Genomic DNA, 14,512 nt, shown 5'->3' with positions numbered 1-14,512 from the left:
ATATTTGGGCAATAATATTCATATATTAGAGTGTGGATTCTTAGCTACTGTTCATGGTCTTCTGCAAGAAGGAGTGATTGTGTCCTGTCACTCTCCAAAACCCTGTAATTGTACAAATCTGCTACTGTATCATATTCAAGTATTTGTAACCCCCTTTGGATCAAAAGCAAACACAGAGCATCTTTTTCCTAGTTTTACTCTAGGATGACCCATCTCACAGCATTCTTTTTCCCCTTACTGTTTTATGTGGGAAATTAATTAGTTTAAGATTATTTCTCAGACTCGCCCTGTCTTGTGGAGAAGTACTGTTGTGTTGGCAGTAACAGGGAAACCAGGTGTACTCTTCCCCTTGTTTTTACCAGTTCTGCTTGTATTACCACTACTCTCTGGTTTTCTGTATTTCCAATGGATTCACTCAAGAGCATGTACTCTCCCTATACCTCACCATCACCTATTTGGGGTTACTCAGAAAATTTTTCCGCTTCTGTCACTTCTTTCTTATGACAGCCTGTTTTATATCAGATCTTTCCTCTGTAGTCAGCAGGTGCATGGCTTTTCTATGTGTTGCTAAATATACCGTTACTGTTACTCCCATCAGTTAAGCCATCTCGTTTTTCCAGTCTTAAACTCTGATTCCTTGCTGTTTAATGCCATTCAGCTTCATGTTACTAGCACATAAAACAGAATGCTCCCAAATTATGTGCCAATGCCATTAATGCAAACACATAAATAGAGGTTTTGAGACTGATCCTTGACTAACCAATGTAGTAAACTCCCTCCATTCCTTTAACTCCCATATAACATTAGACACTGACAGAAAGGGTATGTCTGTGTAGTATTTTGCAATCAGACATGAGCTCACCCTGAACAGGTATCCAGCCTGAACAGAAGCTACGTAATCATGTCGGCTGGGTCCTGATAGCTCTCACCAGTCTTGTTTTCTTGGGCTAGGCACTTGCTGCTGATACAATACACATCTAATTGGGTGCTGGCTGGTACCTGCCTGATACTGCCTCAGTGAGAGAATCGGTAGAAAACTTGGCAGTTGGAGCTCAGGTGTTCAGTGGTGATCACGTATGGTTTGCACCGAAGTAGCTCTTAGAGGCTGTGCATGAGAGCAAAGATCATGCTGTCAAGCTGAAGAGAAAAAGAGGAAACCAGGCATGTATGTTCTGTAAAGCTGTCCCAGGAACTGTCCTGGGCTGAGCTAGCTGGGAGGAAAGAGGGCTTTGCTCAGCACAAAGGAGGCACCTGAGCCAAGGGGATGCAGGGCTGGTGCAGCACAAACCAGGAGGTCGGCTGCTGAGCTCCTTGGGATTCATGGCAGCAGTGTCCTTGCCTGAAGCCACGTAAGGATGGAGAGCAGCAGCAGGGACAGAGTGCCATTTCCCTGTGCCCAAAAGGCAGGAGCCTTTCCTCTCCACTTAAGCTGCCTGGGCTCTTCACACATCCCAGGCACTCAGGGGGCAGGAGTGAAGCTCTCAGCTGGGCCCTGCAGCTCCAGTCCCTTCTGAGACCTTTCCCAAAAAGCCCAGGGCCATGAGGGCAGCTGGTTTTGGGACAGGGAGGATGAAGCAGGCAGAGAGTGGAGAATCTTTCAGTGAAGGGCTTTTTTTGATCAAAATATTCTCAGTATTCGTTAATCAGTAAAAATAAAATAGTGTTTCCTTAAAATAAAAGTGAGATTCATTAGTACCATAGGCTAATTTTCATTTCAACTTGCTCCTGCTTATAGCACGCAGCCATCTGACATGTGCAGTTACACTGGTGGGGGACACACGCTGAAAGTACCTGTTAAAATCAGACTTGCTATTCCATGACACTGACAGAGGGTTGAGATCAAGAAATTGTACATTCACGCATGGAGCTTTTCTTTGAAAGAGTCTCAGTGAAGTAAGTGGTAAATCCTCTGTAACGCATTTGTTCATATTCTTTTTACTTCACCCAGATGACTTACAGACTCAGCCAAAACTTCCCTGAGGCAACTGTTATCATAGCAGTGATTAACAGAAAAAGGCAGTGCGTGATCGTTGCTCATCAGATACCTATCTAAAAAATTGTTTCCCATTGTTTACCTTCCTCTCATTTTTCCTTTTTGGAATAGGCTTTGACAGAACTTCAGGCCACCTTTTTTTTAATTTGCCTTTGAGCATGGTTTGATGATTTCTAGCATACCATCTAGGAATGTGGAAAATTAAAAGGAATTTCATCACTAAATTAAATGGGGTGGGGGGATGTGGGGGGAAATTGGACTAACTACCAGAAGTTTGGCGGATAGAATAATTAGGGGGAGGGAGACAATAATTTCAGCTTAGTAACAGTGAAAGACTAGGCAGATAGGTTTCTTAGTAGCAGGGCTATGTGTGGCCAGAGCTGTGAGGTCTCCCCAAAGGCGGCTCATCCTGGCTCTGCTGGGGTTGGGACACTGCCCTGGTGTGGCTTGCAGGGGCCATGCGCAGGACGAGGGAACCCCACAGCCGAGGCTGGGCATTGAAAGGAAAGGTCGAGAGGCAGGCGTTGGATGCAAGTGTGTTTTATTGCAGTGGAGAAAGACACATAAGGCAGAGGCAGGCAGGTTGTCACCCAGGGCTTCAAGAAATGTGTTCCTGCAGGCTTCTCCCAGAAGGTGGCAGTTTCAGGGACAAGTGTCCTCTGGGGTGGTGGTGGAATCACACATTTGGCCACTGGCAGGGGCAAGGAAGAGGAGATGAACCAAACGAAGAAGGAAATGAGAAGTGTAATTTATGGAGATACTCTGTTGCTATTGTATTAAGTGGAAGTCTTGGATGCTCTGCCCCTTACTCAGGAGCTCAGTTGAGGATCAAGATTGTATCATGCACTTGCTGGTCATTCTTTAATCAAGGGATATTTCTATAGGATTTAGCAGGGCCCACAGCTGCCACGGCTGTACCTGTTGGACCGGTAGGAGTAAGGGCTGCAAGAGCCAAACCCATATGATCTACCGTAGCCATACAGACCTCTGTAACCCAGGGAGCCTCCATAACCCAAGGAGGATCCCCCATAGCCCAGGGAGCCATAGCCCCCATAACCATACGGACCCCCATAGCCCAGCGAGGAGCCCCCATGGCCATACAGACCCCCATAGCCCAGGGAGCCGTAGCCCCCATAGCCAAGGGAGCCCCCGTAGCCCCCAAGGACGGGTGCTCCAGAGGATCCCACAACTGAATCCTGCGGGAAGGAGCTGAGGATGGGGCCGGGGAAGGTGACGACGACTGGAGGTGGCTGGATCAGGGTGGTGGAGTCAGGGCACTGACGGACGCATGGCTCATTCCCGCTGTCAGCGAGGGGCTGGGGGCGGTAGATGCCACCAACGGCAGTGGGGCACAGGTCGTAGCAAGACATCTTGCAGGGATGGAAGTCAATCTACAAGAGTTGATTTTACAAAGTACAAGACATTATTTACACACATAAAAGCACTGTAATGTTCACTGCCTTTCCTCAGACAAGACTGCTTTGAAGTACACCAATTTACTAATGTCTATTAGAAAGGAAAATTGAAGCAGAACAACAAAATTGCTTGCTAAGATGCTTTGGTGAGTCAGCGGGTCTGCAAGGACAGGGACTCCAAAAATGGAGTTTATTCTTATGCATGATTTCATGACTAACTCTTCATTCCCACTGATCTTTGTGCTCAGCCTTGTCAGAGCAGGGATTATAAGTCATTGTCTGTGCAGATTTGCTCAGTAACTTGTTTGATGAGACCATTACAAGGGAATTGCAAAGATCATTGTCCCCATTTTCCAAACATTGAGTCAGGGTACTGAGATATTTACAACTAGCTTAACAACACAGTGTTTTGATTCTGGGCTCTAAACTATTTTGAAAAAGTCTTACCCCAAACAACTTGCCCCCATTAACATGAAAACCCCAGCACTTCATCCATCAGCTCCTTAAATTCTCTCCATAACCTCTTCATGAAATACATTTATTACAGAACATTTTCAACAGCTCTCAATTCCTCTCTGTGTCCTACTCTATCTAAGCCAGTGCCTGGTCTTTGGTAGTATTCATGCTTTGAACTAATGTAAAAGAATTTTGAGTGATCTGCAGTAGAATAAACTGGAGACAATGGAAAACCTGCTTCTAAGCTCAGCATTTCCCTGTGAGCCATGAAGATTTAAGCTTTTTCAAATAATTTCCAGTTATGCATATGAAAAAATAGAGAAAAGGAATGCATATTGAACTAGTTACATCATTCCTTCAGCTCTTGGAAGTGACCTAATAATGAACTTAATTTTCTTCCATATCAAGAAATTTTCAGTTGGCTTTGAAATTAAATGCCAATCCTGAATGCAGAGCACAGCTGTACATAATAACACTTCCAATCATTTTTGTAAGCTTTATCTTTTCACCTAAAATTTTACCTACTAGTTCTCCATGGAAGAGACCATCCTAGATTAAACTGTAGAGCAAAGAGCTATTCTAGTAGTCTTAAAGAGCCAATTCAGACTTACCCAATTTGCCGAGAGGAGCGAGGGAAGAAAAGAGGTTGGAAGAACCCTGAGTGGAGAGAGCTTTTATACTGTTCAGACTGCCTGAGGGATGAGAAGCTGGTTTTGTGAACGTGGATCTAATTAGTTGACACGGCACATTTTTTGTACTGATGGCTCCAAAGTGATGAAATTGTTTCGTTTTCTGTTTTTGTTTATTAATTGATTTCAATTATCATGTAACATAACACACATATTACATCACACAAAGTTCTTTCACCTAAAAGAGTGATGGGTGAAATTAATGTATCTTTCATCCTAAAACATGATTCATGAAATGAATATCAGTTTTCTGTTCTTTGGAGTTGCACCATGTAGTAAGCTACTTATACATAGATATTCTTCTTTTGCTGTCTTATATGACAATGATGCTCAGACATTTATCAGAAATAACCTGCTGTCAGGTGTTTCTTTTGAAATCCCTTACGTAAGTGTTCTCTCTTCTTAAAGTTAAAATACAGCCTGTTGTTAAATTCTCAGGCAGGTGAGCAATACTTTTTGTGTACTTAGGTTTATTTCAGATGTGATACAATTCATAGTGTAATCCATGGAGGATTCTCAGTACTCTCTAAATCAAATTATATTGTGAACTTTCCCAAACACACAGTGGCAGATGTCTAAAACAGCCTTCAGTTTTATCTGACCCTCAAACTACAGCTTAAAGCTGGATTTAGTTCTGAAAGGAGAGATATTTATATTTTTAATGCTCAGGATGGAAAGCTCAAAATAATCAAAGTGTACTTTGAATTAATATCTAAATTTGTGTTTTACTGTGTGTTTTTGTAGGTGTATTGGAGAAACCCCAGATTTCACTGTATTAGAAAAAACGTGTTTACTTTGGAAGAAGAGCACTGTGAAGTGAGATTTCAGACTAAGCCACAGTCTAATAGCATTGTCAAATCACTGGATTCGTCCCAGAATAAGCAATCCTTACTGGTGTCCCATTTGCTCATCTTCTATGTTTTATCTCTGCCCTTCTTCTGACCTGGTTGCAGATACATCAAACAGGATCCTTTTTGGCTTTTGAAAACTTGCCGAGACCTCCTGCTTGAATCAAAGGCTGTTCACAGGTGTTAAAGGATTTCTGTAGCTCTTATTTCACTTGCATATCTAATCGAGAAAAGCAATCTTTTAGACATCAGAGTGTGTAAAGTGTCATCAAAGTGACATCAAAACGTGGACGGATTCCCAGTGAATATCTGAAATCATAAGCAGTCAGAGATATACCAAAACTTTCAGCTCGGTTTGATCCACAAGTTTGAGAGGGTACATTTTCCTCAAGTTTCCTTTATTTTCTAGCTTAGCCTTCAGGGCTCCTTGATCCTGATCTTGCAGCTAACCCCATCATTGATGGCACCTTTCAGTAGAGAGCAATTATGGGGTGGGAATCCACTGGGAAAGGCAAATGCTGGCTTTTGCTGAGGCTTCTTTCTTTGTTTATGCCATTATTGTAATACTATATCATTATAATTGTTACCATAATTGTTAACATAATTATCTTCATATTGTTTCTAAACTATGAGCTTTTCCAAATCTGGGGATACATATGATGATTTCCAGAGCTATAATACCGAAAACAAAAGCCATCTCAAAGTTTTACAAGGACATTCCAAGGGATTTTCAAATACCTCATGAACACCCATTGCTAACTTGCAGATACTGTGTCATAATTATATAAAAAGTATGCCTGGATTCCTACACCCCACTATTACAAGAGATTATCACACTAAAGTAGGTAAGTTAAGGTCACTTGGGTTTTTCCTGTAATCAGTTCATGGTTTATAACACTTTTTGGACTGTCCTTTCTTGGACTTTAAAAATAAAATCTATGTTCTTTTCTATTACACATTGATCCAGAAACAGAAATCTGTTTATGTTAACTGAACTGTTAACGAAAAACACCCCAACAACATAGGGTACAATGAGGTCCGTCTTCACTGTGTCAGGGCTAGAATCCCTTTTTCAGTGGTCATGTCTTACTGCCTGATTTACTTGCTTCTTTAATCCCATGTTCCGTGGTACATCTCTCTAACATGTAACAGGAGAAGAATACATGGTAAAATACAAAGGAAAACAAAGCTCAGTGGAACAACTCAGAAAAACCAGCTTCAATTGTGGCTTGTGACAGCCGGCTGAAATATTTCTCTGTCCCCAGGACTGAAAGACAACTAGCGGAGAACCATCCAAAACCCATTAAAAGATGCTCCTGATGATGGTGTTTGCCTTGTACTGAGTAGCTGGAGGTAGAACTGCTAAGCCTTGCAGAAAGAATGTTTTTACCCTTGTTGCTTGTCTCTAGCCTTCATTTGCAATCCCAAAAGAATTTTCATTTTGTCTCCAGGTATACTGTTGATTACACTAAAAGACCTGTAATTGAACAAAAGAAATGACTGCCCTCCTGTCATCTTAATTAAGTAGGACTCTTAAATAAATCAAGTCAGCTCTACTTCCTCCCCTAATGCTAAAAAGAGCAATGGAAAAATAAAAAACAATTCCACACATAAAGCCTGGAGATAATAGAGAGGTCTGTGGTGGATGTCACGCTATGCGTGGGTTTGAAGTGCCTACAACGCACAAGGAATAAGCAAAAACAATTTCAGCACTTTGAGGAACTACGTGTCCTACAATTTGGGGTTGGTACCTAATTATGAACTCACGCAAAGGATGCCTAATATCCTCCAGGCAATCTATGGAGCTGTATAAAAGCTTTCTGCATTAAGCCTTTCATTCCACTTCTCTCACCTTACTCGCCTTCGTGAATTTGGTAAGTCAGATTTCTCTCAGACTTTACTAAACTTATTAACTCCAGACCAAGCCTTCTTCAGTTGCTGCAAGGCTGCCAGTGATATGTAGATCATTTGCTACTGGAAATAATATTTGGTTTCTCATTCATTACTAGGCTCTGTAAAGATACGCTTCAGCAGAGGGGTATATCAAGCAATTTTGAATTGCAAACTTGTAACGTTTTAGCACTTCAGAGAATTCCTTGTCTATTTTAGAAGATAAAAAACAGTTCGTATACATGGTTGTATACGGTTGCATTTAGCAGAGCTCTGCTGAGTTTATAACAGGAAAGATGAAACTTATTAAGTTGAAGCCATCAACTAACAGTAATGTAATACTATCAAATCAGTTCAACTGGAAATACCAAAGATACAACAGAAAAGTACATGACTTTGTCACACTAAAGTCAAAATAAGCCTCCAGATTACAGTGCTAGGAAGAATAGTAATAGGAAATATGCTGAATTCCCAAAATTATTGACACCCTGTAGCATTGCTTCATCATAACCTCCTGTTTGTTATTTCTTCAGTGTTAACATAAAAGACCGTCCATCCCTACGAGATGTCTTGCTACGACCTGTGCTCCACCTCTGCCTGTGGCGTCAACCGCCCCCAGCCCCTCGCTGACAGCGGGAATGAGCCATGCGTCCGTCAGTGCCCTGACTCCACCACCCTGATCCAGCCACCTCCAGTCGTCGTCACCTTCCCCGGCCCCATCCTCAGCTCCTTCCCGCAGGATTCAGTTGTGGGATCCTCTGGAGCACCCGTCCTTGGGGGCTACGGGGGCTCCCTTGGCTATGGGGGCTACGGCTCCCTGGGCTATGGGGGTCTGTATGGCCATGGGGGCTCCTCGCTGGGCTATGGGGGTCTGTATGGCTACAGGGGCTATGGCTCCCTGGGCTATGGGGGTCTGTATGGCTGTGGGGGCTCCCTGGGTTACAGAGGTCTGTATGGCTACGGTAGATCGTATGGGTTTGGCTCTTGCAGCCCTTACTCCTACCGGTCCAACAGGTACAGCCGTGGCAGCTGCGGTCCCTGCTAAATCCTATAGAAATATCCCAAGTGAGGTATAACTGATAAATGAGATCTGATGGTTTCACAGCTAAAGAGGTCTGCACCTCCACTGCTCTGTTCCAAGACCACAGGGCTGTGTCCCTTCAGCCCCTTTTGAATTTTTCTTCTTAACTCCTGCCTTTATTTTCTGCCTTAATGCTTCTCCTGTCACATTTCCATATTTCTTGGGGCAATATGTTGCTCAAAATGTTCCTGTTTGTTCAAATCAACAGCTAAAAAACCCAAATCAATCATATGTGAATGTATCCCTGAGTGGAGAACAGTTTCCTACTTCTTGGAGACTCTGAAAATGTATTCCTTCTCTCACTGTTATTAAAAGTTTATTGCATCGAAGTTTACATGATCTGGTGTTCTTTTCTCATGGCTTTGCCCTTGTTACTTGTCTTAGAAGTTTAACCTGTGCTGTCATCAGTCTAAACTATGTAGAGGAATGTCCTGCCCCCAAAAAAATCAGGGATTTCAATTGTACAAAAGCATTGTGAAGCCTCAGCAGAGAAGGAGCTGTTGTCCTGGCCTCCCCATTTTCAGCTAAAGATTCTTGAGATTTTTGAAGAATTTGGCTTCTTGGTTGTACATCCACTGGTTCCACATTACTGCTGGTAGAGAAATGAAACAGTAGGTCACTAATTTTAAACTCTTTCCTAAAAGTGTTAATTTTAGTAAGACTTACTTCCAGGTAAATATTTGAGTAATCTCTTTGAACCTCAGGTTCTAACTCAAATACTTAAACTCTGTCCTCAGTAATACTCTCTGCAGCAAGCTGAATTAATTTCCTGTCAAATCCTTGAAGAAATTTTTCTGGGGCATACAATAAAACTTTTAAATCTGAATGGTCTTTCTGTATAATCACAAAATCTGATGATGTTGGATGATTTTTGACAGAAAAGTCAAAGTAGCTACTCCAGACAGCTACCCCAAAGGCTAATTCTTATATACCAGTGAGAATGGCTGGAACAGGTAGAACATAGTTATGGTGCCTGAAAAGCTGAAAAGGCAGAAAAAGTCACAACGCAGCATACATAACCTCAACACTGTTGTTGTGTTTCCCAGTTCCTTCTACGTGTGAAGTTCTCACAGCATAAACCCCCATTTTCAGCAGCTCTAACTTGCAGCCTCTCCCATGATATTCCTCATCTAAAACGTCCATTAGATGGTCTACCCACCTGTGAAGAGCTGTTTTCCTTGTTGCAGCTCCTCCTACCCTCTCCCTCTCAACTGCTCTGTGCAAATAACCTTCACCATTCTCTCCCTAAATCCCTCCTGCCCGAGGGCACCATCCACCACCCTTTTCTTCATAATCTGCTTTGAATCCAGCCTCAGCTGAGGCACCAGCTCTGCTTCTGCTGTGATCAGCAAAGATGTTCAAGTGGCTCGTTAGGGAATGGAGGTTTAGTGTGGTTTCTTTCTAAACTAATGTTATTATCGTAACCCAGGACAGCTGGGGAGGGAGGATTCCTGCTCCCAAATGTCTGCAACACAGGGTGACTGAATTCACTGATAGCTGAACCATTTCAGCTGTGTTTTTGAAGTCTGAGCCTCACTCTATGTAAAGATGTGAGTTTCCCCCATTTACAGAGAGGAGAGCTGCATATCCATAGCAGAAAAAATGAAAACCAAAAGTTGATTTGTTTGATGCAGAGTAGAATCACTTTAATGAGAAAAAAATGTTCACAGAAAAGCATTGTAGAATTTTCAAGAATATGCATCAGAGTACAAGTAGTTCCTTCCATAATTATTCTTGTTAGACAGTGAAGTGCCATTTTATAAGAATATATTTGGTTTATCCCACTCATTATACACGTAGTTGGAAAAAAAGCCCAAATGACCATGAGTAGAAAGTGAAGAAATTAAGGATGTGCTGTGTGCTCTCAGCTCCACTGCAGTGGCTGGCAGCGATCAGGATTTCACAACATCTCCTTCGGGACCACTACTGTGGATCAAGATTCTGTCTCTCCATTGCCGGTTATTCCTTACTCAGTGGATATTTCTGCTGTGTTTACCAGAACCCGCAGCTGCCACGGCTGTACCTGTTGGACCAGTAGGAGTAAGGGCTGCAAGAGCCAAACCCATACGATCTACCGTAGCCATACAGACCTCTGTAACCCAGGGAGCCCCCACAGCCATACAGACCCCCATAGCCCAGGGAGCCATAGCCCCTGTAGCCATACAGACCCCCATAGCCCAGCGAGGAGCCCCCATGGCCATACAGACCCCCATAGCCCAGGGAGCCGTAGCCCCCATAGCCAAGGGAGCCGCCATAGCCCCCAAGGACGGGTGCTCCAGAGGATCCCACAACTGAATCCTGCGGGAAGGAGCTGAGGATGGGGCCGGGGAAGGTGACGACGACTGGAGGTGGCTGGATCAGGGTGGTGGAGTCAGGGCACTGACGGACGCATGGCTCATTCCCGCTGTCAGCGAGGGGCTGGGGGCGGTTGACGCCACAGGCAGAGGTGGAGCACAGGTCGTAGCAAGACATCTCGTAGGGATGGAAGTCAGTCTGTAAGACACGGTAATTTATGTTAACATTGAAGAAATATCAAACATTAGGGTTGATGCTACTAACAACAGGGGAGCACAGGTCATAGCAAGACGTCTTGAAGGATGGAAGTAAGCTGCAACAAACACTGATGATTCGACTAAGTAGAAGAAGACTTCAAAATTCATCAGTTTAATGAATCAAGTACAGGATTTTGTATAAATAAGTTGATTTCACAGTTTGCAATCATAATCCTCTTTTTTCAAAGAGTAGATTTTCAAAAAGTGTCCAAAAGATGTCTACACATACAAAAGCATATGGGAAATGTTATGCCTAGCTGTGAAAGTGTTGTCACTCACAATTATCCTGTGAAGAACTTATATAGATTTCTACACATTAAACTGGAAACTGAGAAGCAAAAGCTGAGAGAGCATGACTTTGTTCAAGGTCATTTGATGAGTCAGTAGGAAAACTTGGATTTGGGTTCAGCAGGTTTACATGAGATGTAGTTTATATATGACTTAATTACAGTAGCTTCTTCTTCCCACTCATCCCAATTTTACTGAGAGTTGTAGGAACAACAGATTATAGGATTGTGACTGGCCAGATTGCTCGGAAAGCTGGTTGACAAGACAGTAAAGGACAGATGGTAACGTTATTATCCCAGTTCCCATCTATGCAGCCACTGTATGGATAGTATCTAGAGAGTTTCAATATAAACAGCCTTTTAGTCCCTAACGTCTTTCCAAAAGCTCATTATTATTCCCAGGACAAACTTTGGAATACATTAAATGCACTGAAGTAAGAATCATAAAATCATAGCATATCTCAAATTGGAAGGGACCCGTCACGATCATTGAATCCAACTCCCTGTTCCTTGCAGGACTACCTAAAACTGAAATAGATGACTAAGAGTGTCTTCCAATTACTCCAAGGTCCAGTGTTTCTGACACAGAACTCCACAGAGACCCATGCACCAAACAGGTGTATCTGCCACCCCAGAGCCAGCATTAGAATCCGTGTCTCAAGGCAACGCAGATACATCCACAGTATGGATGATGGACATCAACTGAAGTTGAAAACAGCCACAAAAAGAGACATTGATAGCAATAGAGAAGAATCAGACTTACCCAAGTCACCAAGAAGTCAAGGGAAGTGTTTGGAAGAGCTATGAGAGGGAACAGCTTTTATATCAGAGCAACTGGAGGTACAAGATCAACGTTGGTTGCCCGCCCCAATTTCAAACACGTGTAACCCATCAAGATGATGAAATTGCTGTGTTCATTATTGGAGTTTATGAGTCCTTTCAAATTTGTTTGTAATAAGGACCTAAACATTACTTCAGATTATAGAGAATTCTTTCATCTTGTGACGACTTGGGGAAAATTAGTACCTGACATTATTCCAGTCACTTCCTTAAAATGACAACAGAAATTATTAAGCTAGCTCCTCTCATATTAACACCTGGAGACTGTCTCATGGGTTTATCAGAATTAGAAACTGCTGTCATGGACAGGAATTTTGTTTAAATACATATAATTCACATTACAACCTGCCAGAAAAGAAGTTAAAGACTGTCAATGAGATATGCAGGAAGGCTGGGGGTGGTTCCTACATGTTTAGCATCCCTACCTACAGCTGGGGGACAAGGCACCCTTGAGACCTGTTGATGTTCTCCGGTAGTATTGGACACTGGCTGTAATGGGGACAATTCAGCTCAGAAGAGCAGCAGCAGCCCCAGGGACCTGCAACGTGTGCTTCACTCTCTAAATAGGGCTTATGTGGAAACTAAAATTTACTTTCGAGCAGAAAAAAAATGGTGAAACCCTTCATTTTGGGGTGCTGGGAACTCTTTTCATGTGGATATGAGTGGAATTGGTTTCTCCATCCATCAGTCACTCAAACAGTTGTATTCTCTTACAAAAAATGTGTAGGGTTAAGTCTGCAGGGTTTCGCGTAGGAGACAGAGAGCAAGCCTTTGTATCCCTGAGGCTTGCAATTGTTTTTTGAGAGATAAACAAGGAATGAGTTTCTGAATTTATCTAAAACTACAAAGAGATTGGTGATCCCAAAGAGACTTTCCCCAGGTATTCTGGGTTTGATGTTGTCAATACAAAGGTTGTGCTTGAGAATGTTTAATATGCCTGAGGAAACCTAAGCTTTCTCAGTACAAATGGATCCTCTGGTGCAAAAATTGAAATGTGACAGAAGTGCTATGAATTATTGACTTTGATTCTCGAGAATAAGGTTTGTTGCTGCAAACCTTAAGTCCAGGACAGGGCTGAGCTGGCAGTTTCTGTGACCAGGGAACAACTGGGAACTTGGAGTGCACCATGCAAAACAAAGGCTGGGTCTTCCCTTGTTTACAGATGTGCTATTTTAATACTGCAGACTCTACCTCATAAGTTAGCTCTAAATTATGAGGTGGGTTTCTCAGCCTTTGAGGTGGTTAGAAGGTTTTTTTGGACAATAATATTTTCAAGCTTCCAGGGAGCAAGTCTTTTCAAATGCCACAAACTATCCACTAATGGTTTGTGAATGCATTCTTACAATTAGATGAAAGGTATGTACCTGGATTTAGGCGCCTAGCAATTATGGAATGACATCGCGTTTAAATGTGTAAGTCAAGATACTCGTGTCCTTGGTATAATCAGTTCATGGCTAAATACTGGGGATTTGTGTATCTTCAGGTTTTTTCGGTGTAGAAGTCTAGAATGAAATATAAACTTTTAAACACAATAAAACATTTCATAAGGTGTTTAATCAGTGTATCTTTATAATTTTCAGCTGCACATCAGACGACAGAAAGAGAGGATTTTATTATTTGCTCAAGATGTTACAGTTCTACCAATGGTCAGACTTTATCCACACAAATTATTTATCTGTCTCTATCATGGTGTATCTTTGGATAGCTTTAGCAAGTTCCCACCAGTCATGTTTCGTTTAACTCCATTTCTCAGTAGGCTTCAGTATTGCCTGATTTGAAGATGGACCTAAAAATGATTCCTGAAGGCTTTGTATCAGGGGACAGAGAACTGGGAAATGTGGGTGGTTTACAAGGATGTTCTATCTCAGCCTTCTGCTTTAAATGGTCCAAAAGACTTGCCAGTGTTTGAGGAAAGGACAGGGAGAGTAACCCACAGCTGAATGCACTGAAAAGAAAGCAAGAGGTATTTCACCAAGTCCCTTGTTCATTAGATGAGGTCATCATCGTGTTCAGGAGCAAAAGCCAGACACTAGAAAAGCATTTGAGGACCACAGGATGTTTTCTGTGGCTTCCTTTGGGTCCAATATTGGTCTCACGTTACGTAGCTGAGAGCACAAATCATAAAGATAAAAATGGTGACACCAAAGTTGCTCTAATGGAACTCCATTTTACCGACAGGTATCTCTACAGTCTGGATTTAATGGAAAAATCTGTGCACATCAGATGACCGCAGTCACGCAACGAGCAGCCAGGTTTTGCCATTATTAATGGAGAAGCTAAGGAAGAGCATTAGTATAATGCTTGTTGTAACACCAAGGATGTGAATGGAATGATAACAGGAATGAATATGACATGTAACCATTTGAGATGAAAGAGGCTTCTGTGATGAAATGCATCTACCGTATTTCATGAGACTTCGAACCATAAATAGTCAGCAAAACTTTGAGGACCTGCGTGTCAT

General features: G+C 42.4%; 3 protein-coding genes across 5 annotated transcripts; 1 reads left to right on the top strand and 2 right to left on the bottom strand.

Moving 5' to 3' along the window:
• Nucleotides 1-2,880: 2,880 nt before the first annotated feature.
• LOC121080025 (scale keratin-like) lies at nt 2,881-3,363 on the bottom strand. 2 transcript variants are annotated; one of them, XM_040577877.1, is made up of 2 exons: nt 3,060-3,363; nt 2,881-2,978 (listed from the first exon to the last, which is right to left on the bottom strand). In XM_040577877.1, the coding sequence occupies exons 1-2, from the start codon at nt 3,361-3,363 to the stop codon at nt 2,881-2,883; spliced, it is 402 nt and encodes a 133-aa protein (XP_040433811.1). The 2 variants fall into 2 exon arrangements, with proteins under 2 accessions (XP_040433811.1, XP_040433810.1); XM_040577876.1 differs by having other exon boundaries at nt 2,881-3,363.
• Nucleotides 3,364-7,856: 4,493 nt separating this feature from the next.
• On the top strand, nt 7,857-8,336 carry LOC121080026 (scale keratin-like). Of its 2 annotated transcripts, XM_040577880.1 has the most exons (2): nt 7,857-8,160; nt 8,239-8,336. In XM_040577880.1, exons 1-2 carry the CDS (start codon nt 7,857-7,859, stop codon nt 8,334-8,336), a joined length of 402 nt encoding a protein of 133 aa, XP_040433814.1. The 2 variants fall into 2 exon arrangements, with proteins under 2 accessions (XP_040433814.1, XP_040433813.1); XM_040577879.1 differs by having other exon boundaries at nt 7,857-8,336.
• A 2,028-nt stretch (nt 8,337-10,364) lies between these two features.
• LOC121080102 (scale keratin-like) lies at nt 10,365-10,844 on the bottom strand. Its single transcript, XM_040577965.1, has one exon. It carries the CDS (start codon nt 10,842-10,844, stop codon nt 10,365-10,367), a length of 480 nt encoding a protein of 159 aa, XP_040433899.1.
• Between the last annotated feature and the right edge of the window lie 3,668 nt (nt 10,845-14,512).

This window comes from Falco naumanni, chromosome 20 (assembly GCF_017639655.2).
Source record: "Falco naumanni isolate bFalNau1 chromosome 20, bFalNau1.pat, whole genome shotgun sequence".
Classification (NCBI taxonomy): domain Eukaryota; kingdom Metazoa; phylum Chordata; class Aves; order Falconiformes; family Falconidae; genus Falco; species Falco naumanni.
Note: the sequence above shows the minus strand (reverse complement) of the source record. Positions and strands in the feature narration are given on the sequence as shown.